The sequence below is a fragment of the Gossypium raimondii genome, chromosome 3, assembly GCF_025698545.1.
Source record: "Gossypium raimondii isolate GPD5lz chromosome 3, ASM2569854v1, whole genome shotgun sequence".
Lineage (NCBI taxonomy): Eukaryota > Viridiplantae > Streptophyta > Magnoliopsida > Malvales > Malvaceae > Gossypium > Gossypium raimondii.
Window position 1 is genome coordinate 27,555,874 of NC_068567.1, and position 18,280 is coordinate 27,574,153.

Genomic DNA, 18,280 nt, shown 5'->3' on the forward strand with positions numbered 1-18,280 from the left:
ATTAATAGCAAGAAATTATCTAGTACCATTTAAAATTTACAAGTTTGGCAATCCTATATACTTATTTGATATGTACAACTACTAACTTATTACTCAATTACAGTCCAACCACCATGCAATAACAAAATTAAAAATGAAAGCAAGAAATATTTTTGGATTTTTTAAAAATTAAAAATAAAAACGAAAAATATTTTTGGAATTTTTGATTTTTTTTTGAAAATGTATAAAAAATAAACACACAAATAAACATAAAAACAAAAATAAACACACATAAAAACATATGTGCACCCCCCACTCTCAAACAACACATTGTCCGCAATGTGCTCAAAAGAAAGGATAGGAGATTACTAGACTTCCCTATAATGAAGCATTAGACTAGCTTGGATGTCTACCTCCTCGTTAAAGCTCTATATGTCATGTAGTCTTTCAAGGTAGCTCGCTACACATAAGAAAAATAAACAAAGAAAACAACCAAACACAATAACAAACAAAAAATAAAAATGTCTAAAAACAAAATTAAATGTGTTTAACTGTTTACTTGCGGCGTAAAATTAAAAAAAATTAAAATGTGAAAGCATGTAACTAAGCATTGGACATGTTGTCCCTTGAATCGGTCTCGTCGACTCTCGGTATGTTACTTCCTTTGGGAGCGGTCTTCTTTACTTTCGTTCACCAGGGACGCATGCTTTGCTCTCCTAGACCTACACCTTCAGATACATGACATGCAAAGGTAACGATGTCTTCCATAGTCTCATCCCGAGGCGTCGCTTCATGACCCTTTGACGCCTCATCATTCGTTGCCTCAACTTCCTCGCTTCCTCTTGTAGACTCTACTTCCCGTTCATTATCTTCACCCTCGGGTGAGTTACTCGATCTGGCAGACCATTGTATGGCTCCTGTCCCCTGACTTGCCCTGAATGCACTCATAAATGGCTTCGTTGCCTCAAGCATCCGAGTGTTGTAGCGTATATCACGTTCTAGTCTGCGTTGCCACCGTGTAGGCTCACCCTCAGTTTCCTTTTCGACACTCAAATTTTTTGTAGATCGAGGTACTTCCTTTCTTTCGCTACCTCATTGATTCCACTCCTGAATTTTCTTCCTATAAAGCTCTTAAAAATGTTGGAGCAAGGAATCTCCGATGATGCTACATGTTGGACATTGAGCAAGAAATCTCTATCTAACAGTGTACACTAACAATTACTCAATCTTATACCGTTTTCTCTAGCAACTACACTAAAGACTTAACTAAAACATTGAATTTATGAAACTATTTTTAAATCTCGATTTTACTGCAAGAGTACAAGTCAGTTGTAATATTTATATTATCAAAATGGAACACCAAAGTATTCTAAGGATCGAACCTAAATGAATAGGCGATTAAGTAATAACTAGCATACATGATAGAGTCTAAGTGGCTACTAATACTATTTTATAGTACGACGATTCATTAAAAGATGAGTTTCCAAGAAAATTAAATGTTCTAATCTAAGGGCTAAAGTGAAAAAAATGTAAAACTAGAGGGACTATCCAACAAATAACTAATGGGGATTGGTTGACTTGATATTGTTCACTAAATCTCGAACTAGGGACATAAATTTTGTAAATTACCAAGAGACTCTATTTTATCGCCTGATCTCAATTTTACCAACTTAGACGAATTAGGTTCGGCTCGTCTTCTGATCTCACCGGTTAATCTTGGACTAACAAACTGGTGCGCGAGAAGATTACCTTCTGATCTCACTTCATCTTATTGTTCCTTTAGGGGCGTCACTACCTAAGTTCTTAGTTCTATTCAAATTATTCCAATTTGTTATGATTTAGTCCTTTGTCCTAGAGATGTTAGTTTACCCATATCTCTATCAACCAACCTCTTTAAAGGTTTAGCTACACATACTCAAAGTGAAGAAAATAAACATAAACATGGAAAATAAGGCAGCCATGAAAGTAAAGCTTGAAAAAAATATAAAAGTTTAGATTTTTATGTAAGAAAACTTAAATAGCATAAAACCAAAAGTATTTAATGATAAATTTAAAGCAAGATACATAAAATGAACAAGTTTTAATAGATTGAAAGGAAAATAAACTGAAATACATTAAACTAAAGATTAAAGAGTCTTGAAAGCAAGGTATAGGGACTAGAAATGTAAATAAACCTTAGCTACAATATTAAGAAATGTAAATACACCTTAGCTACAATATTAACTAACTTAACTAACAATAAGAACAACAAGAAAAAGAAATAAATGCAGAAAAATAAATTCTAATCTAAGGTAGAAGATGAGAAAAAACTCTAGAAAAGTGTAAAGAAAAAAACTAAAGAAAACCTATAGAAAACTAGACCTAAAACTAAGCCAATGTGTGTGTCTCTCTCCTCCTCAGCAATTTTTTTGTTGTTTTGAAATGTATTTTGATGACTTTTTATTGCCAAAAATGCCCCTACACGGGCCCTATGTGATTGGTGGACCGGTAGACTATCCTTTTTGTCCAAGTTTGTCCCCCTGATGAAGGTGATATCATAATACCCTAAAGAGGATATTGCGATATCTCGGACAATATTGAAACTTAGGGTCTTCCTTGGGAGGTGGATATCGCGATACCCAAAGGGGATATCGCGATATCATTGAAGGGAATCCTTTATCTACTACACTATCAAAGGTATCACGATCCCAAAGGTTGGATATCGCGATAACCTTACCCTAGGTGTCGTTCTCTCTCGTTTTTTACCTCCGGCACATCCCTACTTAAACATACATTAGGCCTCCAAATGACACTATCGGCCAATTTGAGTCAAAAAATAGAAAAAAAAATGAGCCATTTTCACTTATTACCTAAAAATATGAAAATAACAAAAATAACAAAAAAACTATAATAAAAACTCTATTTTGCTCGAAAAAAAGCTCATTAACTGCATCGGAAGAGCCTAATTTGTCACATTGATTTGTGGGAGATCAACTATGAACACGGCTTCACAAACCATCAAATGGGTAGATCCTTAAGGTATCAAGAGTTTCAATTTCAAAATTAAATCACAAAGAAGGAATAGGAAATTAGTTGTTGAAGCCTCTTCAAAGGAGCTTGTTTGGAATGAAAAAGCTACTCCTCTTGAGTCTAACTTAAATCTAAAGGAAGAGACAACAACATTGAGAGCAGAAAACGAAGGTCTAAAGAAGGAAAAAATTGACTTGGAAGCTCATTTGCAAGAGTTAGTTGAGAGGCACGCTGCTAAAGTTACTTTTTTAAATAGATCCCATGATAGCGAGGTTGCACAGTTAAAAAGATAATCATAAAAAAGACATTGCTGCCATCAAGGAAAAATGAAAGAGAACTTAGAGAAGAAATATGTTGAGGTGTAATCGCTGCAAGCTTTAATGGATTCACTAAGAGAGGTAAAGAGATTGAAGTTACTTTAGTTAGGGTAGAGAGGGATAGAGGCATCTTAGCACTAAGTCATATGCTTTGGAGGAAATTAATAGTAATTTTTATTAGGCCCAACGTGGTGCTATTTTAGGAATTCAAGGGGCTCATAACCCACTTATAATGACTCAACTTTTTGTCGATGTCGAAAAATACAGTTTTGTAACTCAATTTCGTAAATCGAGTCAGTGAAATCATGAACAGAAGAATTACGAAGTTAGTATGAAAATTATACTAAAGATTGGTTAAGTAATGAAATTGAGAAATTTATTAATTAAGTACAAAAACTAAATTGTAAAAGTTCAATCACTATAGAATTTTAAATTGGAAAATGCTTAAGGACCCAATTGGCAAATAACCAAAGGACCTAAGTGGTTATTAAACCATTGTTTTTCTATGAGATAGTGGGAAATGACGATGGTAGCCACTCAATTTCTATAATTGTAATTAATAAGTATATATATGCCTAAAATTAGAGGATATATGACTAATTAATATTAATTAATCTTTAGTTAAAGTGTATATATATTGTAAGTGAATGGAAAAATTGAATTATCATGTTCTCCTTAAGCCGCCATCAAAACTAAAGAAAGAATAAAGAAATTGAGTGTTCATTTTCTCAATTTTAGTTCCAAAATTCACAAGGTATTTATGTTTCTTTTGTTAATTTTATGAATTTTATCCTTTTAAGCTTGATTTAATAAACACAAGTGTTAGATTTTCAAATTATTAAGTTAAACACAAGTTGTGATTATTGAATATTGACCGCCTATAAACGAGTTATTGTTTATAGTAAAAATAACACACCAAAAATATATAGAATTAAAACGAAAGTGTCCACAAGTATACGAGTCAAATTGTAATATAGTATTGTGTACAACGGAACACAGAAAGTATTCTGAGGATTGTCCCCAAGGAGGATAGAATAAATCTATAGAAAATATTTTTACAATAATAAGTCTAAATAGTTAAAATTAATTCCTATATTACAAAAAATTATAAAATAGACTAATAAAATAAATTAAATAACTAAAATAAATAAATAAGAAAAATAAACAACCGACTAAACAGATAAAACCAATCAGGAAGATTAACTCGTTTCAGGGTTTGTAATTAACTTTGGATTAGAGTTTTACGGTGGATTAGCTACCGATTAACTAATTATTACCTCCCGACCTCTAACTAATTAATCGTTTGGTTCATACTCTATTTTCTTTCGAACTCACTTTCTTAACCAGGATAAGTACGATTTACCCAGTTTGACTTATCTCTCGATATCGTCTCACCTATGATTACTTCCTAGGATTGTCAAGCCTAAGGTTTAAGAACACGTAATCTATACCAACTAATCCTCTCGGGAAACCCTACATCCTACGTTAATCACATCCCCATCCACTCGTTAATCTCCCCTAAGGGATTTTTCCACTCATGTTATTCATAATCTTAATCTCAATTGAAATAAACATGTAATCACACAAATAGACCGAAAAAGAAAAGAGATTAGAATAATCCTAGATTCAATGTCGATTGGATAATGGATTAGTAAATATCTCGATTAAAATAAAAATAGTCATTTGCAACGAAGAAATATATTGAATACTTCAATAATATAAAAGAACTCTTGAATTGAAACCGATTCCAAAAGGAAAAACAAAGAGTTTAGAAAAGCTGAAAGAAAACTAAATCTAATCCTACTCCTAAACTACTAAGGTTTTTGAATGCGTCTAAGATGACTTAGTTACATCAAACCCCTAAAATTTGATTGTGCAGACGAAAATAGTCTCTATAAACTTAGGCATCACATCGACCTATGTCGCAACATAGGCCTTGCATGGCTCAACACAACGAACAATTTGTGCCTTGCTTGGTTCATTCAATGCTTTGATGGCTCGGAAAGCTTGTGCATCACTTGTCTCTTACTCCCACATCAATTGGGCCTATAAATCATCATCTTACACACTCAATTCAACACATTAGCATTACCTAAGACCCATGTAGGCCTAATGGATAACAACACTCACATGTGTTAAAAACTACTTATTTTTACTAATATTTAATCATAACTACTGCATATAAAAAACGTAATAATAAATACTAAATTGGCTTGAAAACAAGCTTCTTTAGTGCGAAACTAAATCGAATTAACTATTACATTTTACGGCAAGTCAAATACCCCCACACTTAAATCTTTGCTTGTTCCCAAGCAAACCAAACAAAATAAAATAAAACTAACTAAACTAAAAACAACAAATAAATATGCAAGGAAAAGAAAAAGTATACAAGTTTATGATAGTCTACAGGACTTGTCTTTAAGCGTACAAGCAGGTGTCTGCACCAGAACGAATCTGCGTGTACAAATTCACTAAGTATGTGTTCGTAAGTGGGTTCCTCTAAAAGAGAATCTGCAGTTGTGAGTTCGTCAAAACCATCGTTCAAACAAGAGTCTGCATGGATTACCATCCAGGTATGAGTTCGTCAGATCAACCGCGCAATTATGAGTCCGTAAAGATTATATTACAAGATAAGATAGCCTGTAGGACTTGTTCTCAATCTCCTAGGCTAAGTCAGTTCTCTAAGACTCCACTATACGGAAATTAACAGAAATAAGTCCACCAGGCAAGTCCACACGAGTAAGTTCGCATAGTGCGAATCTGTGAGTCTAAGTTATCCAAGCATGAATGCACGAGAAATATTCATCGAACGTGAGTCTGCAAGAATCATCTTTAAGAATAGATTTGTATATGTGAGGGCAGGTATGTGCACGCAAATAGGAATCTACAGGCATGTGTCTGGTGTGAATTAGCCAAGTATGATTTCGCCAAGAATTTTCCACTTGTATAAGTTGCATTGGCTAAATTCACCTATACTTACCGTAACACATATGTTCACAGAAAGTGAAGGCGAACTATTTTTTTGAGCTAAGTGTATTGTTTGTTTGTTCCTTATATTCTTACGTGAACTATTCAACATATTTGTTGCCCTTATGACTTATACTCTATGCAATAAGTTGTATGTGTGGGCGAGTAAACATCACGCAACTCACTAAGTTCATCTTGAACTTATCATGTTTCTAGATTTATTTCTTTCAAATATCAAAAGCAATTTGAAATACGGGAAAGGGACTAAGTCAGAAGCTGTTGTTTTTGTTGTAAGCCTCTTAATTGTATATTTGTAACACGTACATATCGGGGTAGTCTGCAAGCTAGTAAACTAAGAATCTGATTTTATTGTATTTACCCGAAACTCTCTTAATCACAAGACAGTATGTATGGTTTGATAAATTATACATTTTGTAAACTTTTAAGTATGTGTCAAAATCAAAATAAGTTGCAAACTAACGTTATTGCACATTCCAGTAAGTTGAATGTTTCAAAATCGTTTAATTATTCGGTAGTAACTATTGGAAAATCAGATTTGGAAAACGCAACGGAAAATAAATTGAAAGAAAAATCAGAGTTTTAAAAAAAATTCCAAAACAAGAACTATCTAAAGTAATAAGCACTTAATCAAAATTGTACCTTTTCAATTCATCTAGGATAAACGCTTCGACCAAGTAGTATTCTTTGCTATCCTCAAGCTCATGTCTACCAAGTGTGGGCTCGCTTTGAATCAGAAAATTTTTCACAAAATTATTAAGGGTAATTTCATAATTTCTCTAAACTTTTGGGCCAAGTTGTAAATAAAAAATATCTCTAGAAATTTTCAAAAATAATCTCTTCAGAGAATTTTCTGTCTACAACTTTCTCTTAAATTCAAGTGCGTGTAAAAAAATGACCCATGACTCTCTTTATATAAAGAGAGTTTAGAGAGTTCAACTATTATTAATATTAATCACTTTAATATTAAATTAATATAATACTTATCAAGATAAATATTAGATTAAATTTAATATTAAATATTATTAAATTAATTGAATATTTATCTACAAGATAAACATTAAGTTAAATCTAATATTAAGATAATCACTTTAATATTAAATTAATAAAATATTATTAAGATAAGTATTAATTTTAATTTAATATTAAATATATTAGAATAATATTATTTTTGAAATAGTCAATTTGAAATCAAATTCTCTGGTAGAGTTCCAGTAGGAGTGTACTTCTTCCACTACTCAACCAACAAAGACCCACCGCCCTCGACCATTTTTCGGCCACCGGAATGTCGCCGTCATAGCCACCGGCACCTCGAGCTAATTCGATTATTGTCGGTTTGGTCCGAGCCAGTGACGACCCAACTGATCCGATCCAGCCACCGGTTGGACCGTCTGCCTGATTTTACATACCACACCTGATTTGACCAATTTTTGGGTCTTGGTTTCGGTTTTACGCTCCTAAGCCCAATTTATGATTTCAAGTCCAATTACCCATTGGGTCAATTGTCTAACTTGAAAATTAATTTCCAAAAATATCATATTAATTTTAATTAATTTGATTAATTTAATTTTACTTTATCAAAATTAATTTTCCCAAAAATCACTTAGATTTTCCAAATTAATTTTTTAAGAAAATTCTTTAATCAAATTTTCTAGTTGAACAATTCTTACGACCACCCAATTTAATTCCACATTGAATAAATCGACTCAATTAAATTATTTCCTAAATCATAGAATTTTCTTTTGATTCAAATACAGTTCGATCAAGCTTTTGTTGAGCTAGCGGAGAGACCAATCGAACATATACAATTAGGCTCTAGTAATTGTAATTATGTCTAGAAGTACCATGATTGAAAACTCCTTAGTGTATACTCTTTACGAAAACAATTCATCCATCTGCTTTGTCTAATAACCTTGTCATGTATGTGTTACCCTCAAAAGACATCCTTGATTCCTTTGAGTTAAATCCGTTCACCCAATACAATCCTATTTTATCTCATTGTCATCATTGTGTCTTCTTAATGATTAATATGATCACTATCAACAAATAACTATGATAAATTGCTTATTTGAGAACAAGAAACCCGTGGCCACGTTCTATATTTATTATCAATACACACAATGTTAATAAGAGGATATCGTTAACTCTTTAATTGAGCTATGAATTCCATTGTTGGCAGTAAAGTCATGCGATACACAAGTCATATACCCAACCTACTGGCTATCAGCTCAATCATCTTCAGAGCATAAGTCTCCACTTATATCAAAGCACATGAGTTACATACGCATGGTTAATGACTAACTCAGGATTTAGGTAAATCAAACCATTAATGTCACAAGTAAATTAATTCACAAATGGATCTAGAATTAATTTATCTTAGGTCCAATCCAACGTATCATTCTTTCAATGAATACATCTATGTCTTTACCCATGGAGTCAATTGCTCCGATAGCTAAGACTAATCATCTCCTCAATTGGAAGTGTAGACGATATGATAATCCTTCTCAATATTTGAATCAAATGCTCACTTTGATTCTTTTACGGAATTACAGACTCGTTTAGATTATCTACTGAAGTAAGTTGTATTTCTCGTAATGTAAACGTTCTTACAGTTCCACTTATCATCAGTTTGAACTTAGACAATCAATGAGCTAATATTTGCTTATCACAATTTCACTATTCATGCAAAATATGAAAGACGGAAATACAAAAGACATAATAGTGAGATGTGAAATTAACTTTATTTATTTATTCATCGTTCAAATAAATAGAAAACAGTTACATGTTTACAATATGGGCACATTTCCCAATAGTAACATCATCTTGTTCAGGTCCAATAACCATCCGAGCAAGAGGTGTTATAGTTTTACTTTGCATGCAAAAATCATATGAGGATAATTATACAAAGTATATTAATGTAATTCATGAATTAGTTTTATTAATCAAAAAATTACAAGTTTACAAACAAATATATTACACTCAGAGCACCAGATCCAACAAAGTTCTATTTGGGTGCGCTATATTGTCCACTATGTAGGGTACAACAAGTATGTAAGTGGTAAAAGTACTAGGGAAGGCCTTGTTCTTAGAGGAGGATCGCATTTCGGCCCCTCTACTGAAAAAATGGGCAAATTAGCCGTTATACATTTCAAAACGTGCAAATTAGCATCTCTGTTAAATTTTATTTGTTAAATGATGGCGTGGAAGGTTAATTTAAATGATTAATTACTAATTTAGTCCCTGAACTATAATTAAAATATCATTTTGATTTTTTTTTAAATTATTAACAAGTATGTAAGTGGTAAAAGTACCAGGGAAGGCCTTGTTCTTAGAGGCGGATTGCATTTTGGCCCCTCTACTGAAAAAATGGGCAAATTAGCCCTTATACATTTCAAAACGTGCAAATTAGTATATCTGTTAAATTTTATTTGTTAAATGATGGCGTGAAAGATTAATTTAAATGATTAATTACTAATTTATTCCCTGAACTATAATTAAAATATCATTTTGATTTTTTAAATTATTAACAATAATTCTAAAAAATTTTAAAAATCTTAAAAATAAATATAAATTATTAAAAATATTAAGAATATTAGAAATTATGTTAAAATATATTTAAAATTAAAATTATAAATGAAAATTTCCTAAATTTTCAAAATATATATGTGAAAAAATCTAAAATTTTACAAAAAAATCTTTAAAAATTATCAAACTCTCTAGTCGAAACCTAGAAACCATCATCCTTTTACAAGACTTTCTTCAATATTATACAAAACCTAAAAAATAAAAAAGATTTCTCATACTTGATTGAAGACATAATAAATGAATAAATAAAACTTGATTGAAGAAAAAACTCAACTAAAAGTTTTGATTACTCACTTTCAAATTTCTTATGCTTTATTTAATGCTCGGTTTCATCTTCATCGTTCATGTTTCCAACTAAAAGGTATATATAAATTTATTTAATGTTTTCTTTCTTCTACTTTAGTGAGTACTCATTTTGTATCTCTTGATGGCGTGTAATTGTTGTTATAAAATTTCGGTTACTCATTGTCGCATCCCTTAGTTATTACAAATTTTCTTACTTGAAGATCTTATTGTTTAATACCCCAAGAAACTTGAATCTTTAAATTACCAAGTTTAATATTTTTTAGTTTTGAATTTTTAATATAAATTTATGAGTTCTAAATAAGGACTCCATGGGTTTTGAAATTTTAAAAATAATGTTTTAAATTTACGAGAAGAAATAAAAGATAAAAAGTGGGATTTTAATTTAAAATAAATCCCCAAAGCCATCAACAAGTTTCTGGGTGGGGAGAAGTAACAAAAGAGCTCATTGTCTTCATCCTCTTCTTCATCGTCAAAGAGAAATACAAAATTGAAAGATTTTATTTACGGTAAATATGTTGTTTCTTTGGTTTGATAGTATTTCAACAGTAATAAAATCATGGTTTTATTGAAATGGCTGCTTTTAGAATTGCACTAGAAAGCTTCTTTAACAGGTAAGGTTAGCGTCTCATTGCATTAGATAGTTCTTATCAAATAAGAATTTTATTGAAAATGGAAATGTTTCCCGATTATTGAAAGAGAGCTCAATTTTCAAAAATAAAAACACCATGATTTCGTTTAACAGATAAATTTTAATGGAATAGGCTAATTTATATGTTTCAAAATGTATAATGACTAATTTGTCCATTTTTTCAGTAGAGTAGCCGAATTACAATCCATCCCTAAGTACAGGGTTTCCTAATTTTTTTTACCACTTATATGCTTGTTGTACCCTACATACCAAACAAGTGTCTCCCAACAAAGCTAACATTCTCAACTTGATCGACGAACCTTAAGCTAACTTGCGAACTTTAGCTTGGTGAGCCTTAGGGGTTGCGCGTCTCCACTAAGTCCGTGTGAAGTCCACGTGAGAACTCTAGAGTCATCAATTACTAATCGCCCTAGACGTTTTATCCTAAGACATATTATCACCAAATTAGCCGTGAGTAAACTTTGGACACGTAGCTAGCCTATCCCCTACCATAAAACAGCTTATGCAAACAACTCGTGGGGTACACCTCTTCTTTGACGTCTTCTTTTACCAGAACATCCTCTCACCTGTGATCCACCACGCAAACAACCATCTTCTTCCATCTCTTTTATTAAATATAGTATTTATTGTGTATGATTAGGATTTTGATATATTTAAATGATTATTTAAGTATATTTTAAATTTATAATATTTACGTTAAAAACAATAGAAGAAAACGGGATATTCAATAAGCTTTTTGTATTTTTTTGGATTTAGATAAATTTGAGTTTTAACTATTTAATTCACAATCCATCAGCTTTTTGTACATTCTTGAATTGGGACAAAATTTGGATTTGGCTATTTAATTTACGATCCGCAAGTTAACTCTTAAATTAGTGGTGGATCTTGAGACTAGATTTTGAGAAACTTAACTGACATTTTCAAAATATTTAAGAGTTTTAATAAGATTCTTTTCAAAAAAGAAAAAGTCTAATTAAAATTTTTATAAATTTAGAGGGCCAAACTAGAATTTTAAATAAATTTCAAGGGAAAAGTGAAATTTTCCAAAAACTTTGGGGAGCCATCAGGAGTTACTAAATTTGAATATTTAACAAAATTAGATATGCCGTAAATAATTCAGATTTTAATTCGTATAGTAGTAATGAGAGATTCAAAATTTAAAGCAATTATGCAAAAGTTAACAGGTTGAGATTTTAAGCAGTTATGTTATAATGGAATTGCCACCTGCTGTAATCTCTAATCATACAAAGATGATCACAGATCTATCCAACAGAAGTCAAATGGATACCAAAATATTCAACCGTCTTTACGGAAATGACAGCCGAATGCAACATAAGTTGCTAGCGAAACAACTTCTAATATGCTACCAGGTAAGAAATTGAATTCAATGGTTTCAGCATCATGGTGATCCAATCAACACAAAACCGGGAACCAATTCAGGATCATCCCACCGCATATGATCCAGAGGCTCCGGACTAGGTGGAGCTGAGTTGAGTTTCTTTGACAACTTACACTTCGGAGGTGACCAATCTTCCATCAGTAGCTCACTCATCTCTTTAGCTTCCAAGTACCTTGAAGGACTCATGGGCTGTAACACAAGTAATAAACTAGTATTCGTTAAGACAATCTGTAAATGCCAACGATTTCATTAAGATCCAAGCTTATTGTACAATACGAAAACTGACCATTTCATTTGGCATACGAATTCCCTTTGCAGATGCAGGTTTGGAGAAATCTAAACAACATTCATAAAAGTTTCAAGTATTCAGCCAGAAACAAAACCGTAATAGGCATCTGAAAATGTCGCAATTTTTTTACCTTCTAATCGGAGTATCCGCAAAAATTCATTCGCGCTTATAGCTTTTTTCTGAGCTTTGATACATTCATCGTGATTGTGCAGAAATCCTTCCTTCGCAATATCTTCGGGTTCACTTGGATTCTCTGCCAAAATGGTTAACTTTGAAGTTTGATTCTTCTTTGATGTCTCCTTCAAGCGTGGTTTACCCGAGTTTGAAATGTCAGAGAGAGCTTTCCGACCACCAACTTGCACTTTCTCTGAAGCTTTAGAGACACTCTTCTTCTTGCTTGAATCATGTGCAAGTTTTGAGACACTGGTCTCTTTCTCAGTGAATGAAAGAATTTTAGAATTCTCCTTTTTCGATGTCTGGTTCAGGGTCGGGTTAACCGAATTTGACAAATCACCAAGCGGTTTCCTGCCACCAATACCACCTTTCCTCGGTGCAGTAGCAATATTTGCCTTCCTCAAAAGAGAAGCACCTGGAGAACGCACTTTGAATTATCGAATTCAACTTGAAAACAAAAAATTGAACAGAACAGCAAGTGTTTGGAATGGTACCATTGTAGTGAACATTTACATTCTGATCTTGAATCAAACCAACAGTACGCGAAGCCATCTGAGCAAATTACAGATAGAAACAAAACCTCTTCGATAAAAGATTATACCTATGAGATGCATGATGCACGGAAAAGGGAAGAAAAGTCAAGGTCTAAGAATTTAAGAGGTGCAAAACTGGAACCAAATCAAGTTGACATAAAAGATGAACAAAAATACTGTATGAAGACACTTAGGGGGAAATCAAATGTGTAATGAGAGAGATAACATACCAAATCCAACAACATAATCTAATAGCGTTTACAGTTTAAGGCACCTAGATTATGTAACCTTGTTCGGCGTTCGTATCTCAACACTCGCTAGTAATATACAACAAAGCAAACTAAAACAACACCACAACCAGATGAAAGGTATACGTGTTCGCCACATGGGTAACATAAATGTTAAATAGTATAAAGGTTAGGGCACAAAATTCCTATCATACAACCCTAAACCCTAACTAAACAAGCTTAACAATAACAATGCCACAACCAGACCAAAATCATTAGCAAAGAATGCCGAATACTTTTACTTTTTCTTATTAGTACAAAATGAAACATCAAAATAACCAAAATCTCAATTTGAAAAAGAAAATGTCAGTTGATAAGGAAACATGTAGAAAGCAGGAAGAACCCAAATTTTAGTTTCTTTGATAAGCCCAAAGGACAACTAATTCAAAAAAGTTCAACTTGATTTTTAGTAACTTCGTTTTCTATTTGTGCTTTTCGCTTCGGAAAATTATACCTAGGTCATTAAATCCTACAGCCCAGAAAGGGAGAAAAGAAATCTAGGCTAGAAAACCTATGGGTCAATCTTGATTTTCCTTTACATTTCCCAGAATTTCTCAACAACCAAAAAGAACTTTTCGTATTTATGAAATTCTCTCACCAGCCCTTTTCGTCTCCATCCTAAGTTAATAAAAGAGAATTAATTTTTTTAATCAAATCACACTTATCTCTTTCGACCATTAAAATCATACATAAGATATTTCTGTGAGGGAAAAAAACACTAACTTCAAGAAATTAAAGAAACCGTGAAAGGGGGTTTAAGAGGCAAAAACTCACAATGGGTTTTGATGAATGAATCCTTCGCTGGCTATTTTATTCTGAGAAATTTCTTGAATTTCAATCTGCAGATTCTGGGATTTGGTTTATTATTTGAAGTAATTGGTATTTTGAAAATTAAAGGTCGACATATCGGGTTTTAAGGAAGAGCCTAGTTTTGCAACGGTAACTTCTTGTGCTTTTATAAAAATACCCCTCTATTAAATGATAAATTACATAAGCTTAATTTCGCTTGCAGAAGATTTAAAGCCCAGATGGTGGCAACGGTCGGCTTCTGACTGACAGGTTTGCTTTTTTCTTTTTTGAATAAGGTTCTAACATTTTCGTTTAACTTGTTTTATGTTGGAGGCTTCTTTTTCTTTTCAATATTTTCCAAACTTAGACATTGTCTTTGGGCTTTGATTGTACGAGTACCAATACTTTCTATTTCATCAAAACCCAACTATGTATCTTACTCTCTTTTTTTTATGTTAAAATTATTGCTTGTATTATAAAATAATAAAATGTATTAAAAAACCCAAAGAGATAAATTTATTATAAAATAATAAAATGTATTATAAGAAAACCTAAACTTTTTTACATTTTTCCTTTTAACTGTAGTTTTCAAAATTATTTTTTTCTGAAAAATTACATTTAAGTATTTGTTTACTTTTAAAAAGATAAAAATATTATAAATAATTATCAAAATTTAAACTGAGGCGAAGAGGACAAAGATAGATATATCTAATATCTATGGAGATAGGAGTGATTTTCAATGTTACACATCCATAATAGAGTAGAATAGGATAGAGCAGAACATGTCAACTATGAAGCGGTAGTAGATTTGATAATATTTGTCCCACTTAACTCCATTGTCATCTCTTTGGCAGTTTTTGCTGGAGTGTTGATAACCTTTTTCCTACCTATTACTCTTCTTTTCAAGTCAAGTTGTCCATGTTGACAACTGAAATTTCGATGATGGGCTCTACGAATTTTCTGCTTCCAAGATCTCATTTGCCTCCATTGGTGTTGTCAAGTAAGAGGAGAAGGATGATTTTCCGTCATCGCGCTAGTTCTTGTAATGTTTTGGTGGTTGATTCCTTCATCAGGAACTGGTGTTAGTCTTGTTTCATGCCTTCTTGGTGTAGTTGTTAGTGGCACTTCTTTTAGGACTCTTTGGGAGCACGATCTCTTCTGATAAGATGCAGGAATATCAATTTTCCTTGATTTAATGTAGTCGACTTGAGTAGCTTGCATCTTTTGATAAACCTTTAGGGGTTGCTTGTAATATTTCTTTCATACTTTAAAAAAAATTCTGACTTACAAACTTGGGTTATTGTTTCTCCCATTTAAAGCATTCTTTCTCAAATCACAAATTATGAGTGGTTTTTCAGGGATGAAGTAAAAAATATTGATTGGGGAGTTGCAATATTTATATACTAGACATACTCAAAGTAGGTTCCACCCGACCTATACTTTTAACAACGTATTTTCAAATTCGGGATAGTTTTGGGTATCAAAATTAACATTTAGTCAAAGCAAAATAAGTTAAATGCTAAATACTAAAAAAGAAAGTTAAATGCTCAATTTGTAGGTATTGGAATTATTTAACTTTATGTTTTAAATTCTGATCATATCTGTGCTCTACTACCCATAGCCTCTTCCCAACCCATAAATAAGAAGATAATGTGCTTCAACGCATTCGAACCCACGTCCTCCTATATTAGCAACAATGTCCATGCCAATCAAGCTAAAACTCCAACTTACCAAATTAATATTAGATACTATTTTGTAATAATTTACCAAATTAGACTATAAATTTTATAATGAAAATTTACATATCTATCTATAATATATGTATATATATACGAAAGCTCGAATTTGGAGAAACTTTTGAACTAATGAGAATAACATTTACTTTTCATCATATTACTAATTTTATATTTAAAAATAATTATAATTTAATTCAAAATTATACATTTAAAAATAACAAGAGGCTTATGCGACGGTATGTGGGACCTTTCAAATTTTTGAAGAGGTAAGCAAGGCGGCCTACAAACTAGAGTTGCCAACAAAACTCAAGGTCCATCCGGTTTTCCATGTCAGTATGCTTAAGTCTTTCCATGAGGATCAAGAGGATCCAAATCGAGGCAAGTCTAAATGAGCGCCGATGGGGGTAAAGGTCTCATATTACCATGATGTTGAGTGCATCATGGCAGATCAATTGACTCGACTAAAGTACTACAGGCCAAGGCATAAGTATCTTGTTCGATGGAAGGGACTTCTCGACAGTAAAGCTAGTTGGAAACCTGCTGAGGCTCTATGGCAATTTCAAGAGAAAATAGACACGTTCCATTTTGAGGATGCGACGAAGGCGTAGAGAGAACAAGTGGGGGAGAATGTCACAGGCCGTGCAAATGAGCCCATAATTAATGCACGTATTTCAGGCCCTTCATGTTCCCTTGGGGTCATTCGGCCCGTCAGGACTGGCCCGTCGTTTGGAAGATACTCAAGGCCCATCTACTTGAATTCTGGTTGAATTGAAACACTCCAGTAAATTGTACTTTACCAAGATAATTATTGTAAATCTTAAAATATAAAGATGTATAGAGTTTAAATCCCTCAGGTCTCTCTTATTTTAGATGAGAACTAATCTTAGCCATTGATGTTTTTTTTGTTTTTCGTTTCTTTTCCAGCTCGAGTTTGCTTCCGCAAGAGTTAGGTTGACTTAAAGCAGATTTGAAGCAAAGAAATCACTTAAGGCGGTACAATTTGTGAGATTTAAAGTTCTAGTCCCGTGACACTGTGAGATGGGTCTCATTTTAAACATAAAACTAAAAAACACTTTCCATTTTTTCCTTTTTGTTTTTACAAAATAGTTAAATTTTCTCTCTTGTTCCTTCATTTTAGAAAGCATAGAGTCAGGAACTTCATAAATTTTGAGATTATGGAATAGAAAATCCAAACTTTAAAAATGGATTTTAGAATCATAGTGAAGAAATTGATGTGAAAAGTGATATAAGAGTAACCCAATTGTTTTTAAAACATCAAAACCATTCTATAAACGAATAACTCTTTATTTACCTTTGAAGTTTGAACCATCATTTAAAAAAAAATTCGCGGATGCTTGTTGTTTTGTGGTGTGTGCAAAGATACCTACTAATTTATGAATTTGTCATGGTATTTATAAGGTGAAAAAAATCCATTTTAGATTATGATTGATTTTCTTCATAAATTTGAAAATTTCTAAACTAAAATACTATCAGTAAAATATTACAGATAGCCTCACTTTATTTTCTATTAAATAAGAATCCTAACAAATATTATTTCCATAATTACACGTGTTTGATATTTAGGTCAACAAATGGCAAATACGCAACTATGACACATAGGATTAATTTCCTACAAAATTAAGGGAATGATATTCACACATTTATTTTCATTTTACACTAAAACATTCCACTTAATGTGACCCATAAAAAATACCCACACATTCCACGTTTGGTAGGCTTGATGTAAAATTTGAGTATTACGTTAATAACATTTAAGTTCCAAAATGATGTATAAAAGATATATGTTACAACATTAAGGTATTTGTGGTATATATTATTTTTCTTACTTAAAATATAAGTGTTATTGGTTACCTTTAACATCTTTATTTTTCATATAATTTAAATATAGTATAATAAATATTACTATTTAAAAAGATTTATAATATAATATTCAATTCATAAATTTATAATATTCAATTTCTTATTAATATTAATATTAATATTAAAATAATAAAATAAAATCATTACTATTTAAAATCAATATATTATTATGTTTTAAAATAATAAAATTATATATGAATAAAAATATTAAAATATATAATATTATATTTATTTTAATATTAATATTATTATTATTATTAAATTGTATAATTTTAATATTGATAAAATAAAATTATATATCTATATAATTGTATAATTATATATTAAATATATAAATTAATAAAATATTATTTTTTAAAATT

General features: G+C 31.7%; 1 protein-coding gene across 2 annotated transcripts; it reads right to left on the bottom strand.

The window, feature by feature from the left end:
- Positions 1–12,015: 12,015 nt before the first annotated feature.
- On the bottom strand, positions 12,016–14,441 carry LOC105793971 (protein PATRONUS 2). 2 transcript variants are annotated; one of them, XM_012622899.2, is made up of 5 exons: positions 14,287–14,441; positions 13,187–13,293; positions 12,649–13,107; positions 12,516–12,565; positions 12,016–12,418 (listed from the first exon to the last, which is right to left on the bottom strand). In XM_012622899.2, the coding sequence occupies exons 2-5, from the start codon at positions 13,242–13,244 to the stop codon at positions 12,230–12,232; spliced, it is 756 nt and encodes a 251-aa protein (XP_012478353.1). In that variant the 5' UTR covers positions 13,245–13,293; positions 14,287–14,441; the 3' UTR covers positions 12,016–12,229. The 2 variants fall into 2 exon arrangements, with proteins under 2 accessions (XP_012478353.1, XP_012478354.1); XM_012622900.2 differs by having other exon boundaries at positions 13,187–13,244; positions 14,287–14,398.
- Between the last annotated feature and the right edge of the window lie 3,839 nt (positions 14,442–18,280).

Excerpts from the sequence above, each read along its gene's own strand:
- LOC105793971 (XM_012622899.2), bottom strand. The coding sequence starts at position 13,244 with ATGGCTTCGCGTACTGTTGGTTTGATTCAAGATCAGAATGTAAATGTT. Across the intron at positions 13,108-13,186 it reads TGTAAATGTTCACTACAATG|GTGCTTCTCTTTTGAGGAAG; the intron begins GTACCATTCCAA and ends TGCGTTCTCCAG. Across the intron at positions 12,566-12,648 it reads GCGGATACTCCGATTAGAAG|ATTTCTCCAAACCTGCATCT; the intron begins GTAAAAAAATTG and ends AATGTTGTTTAG.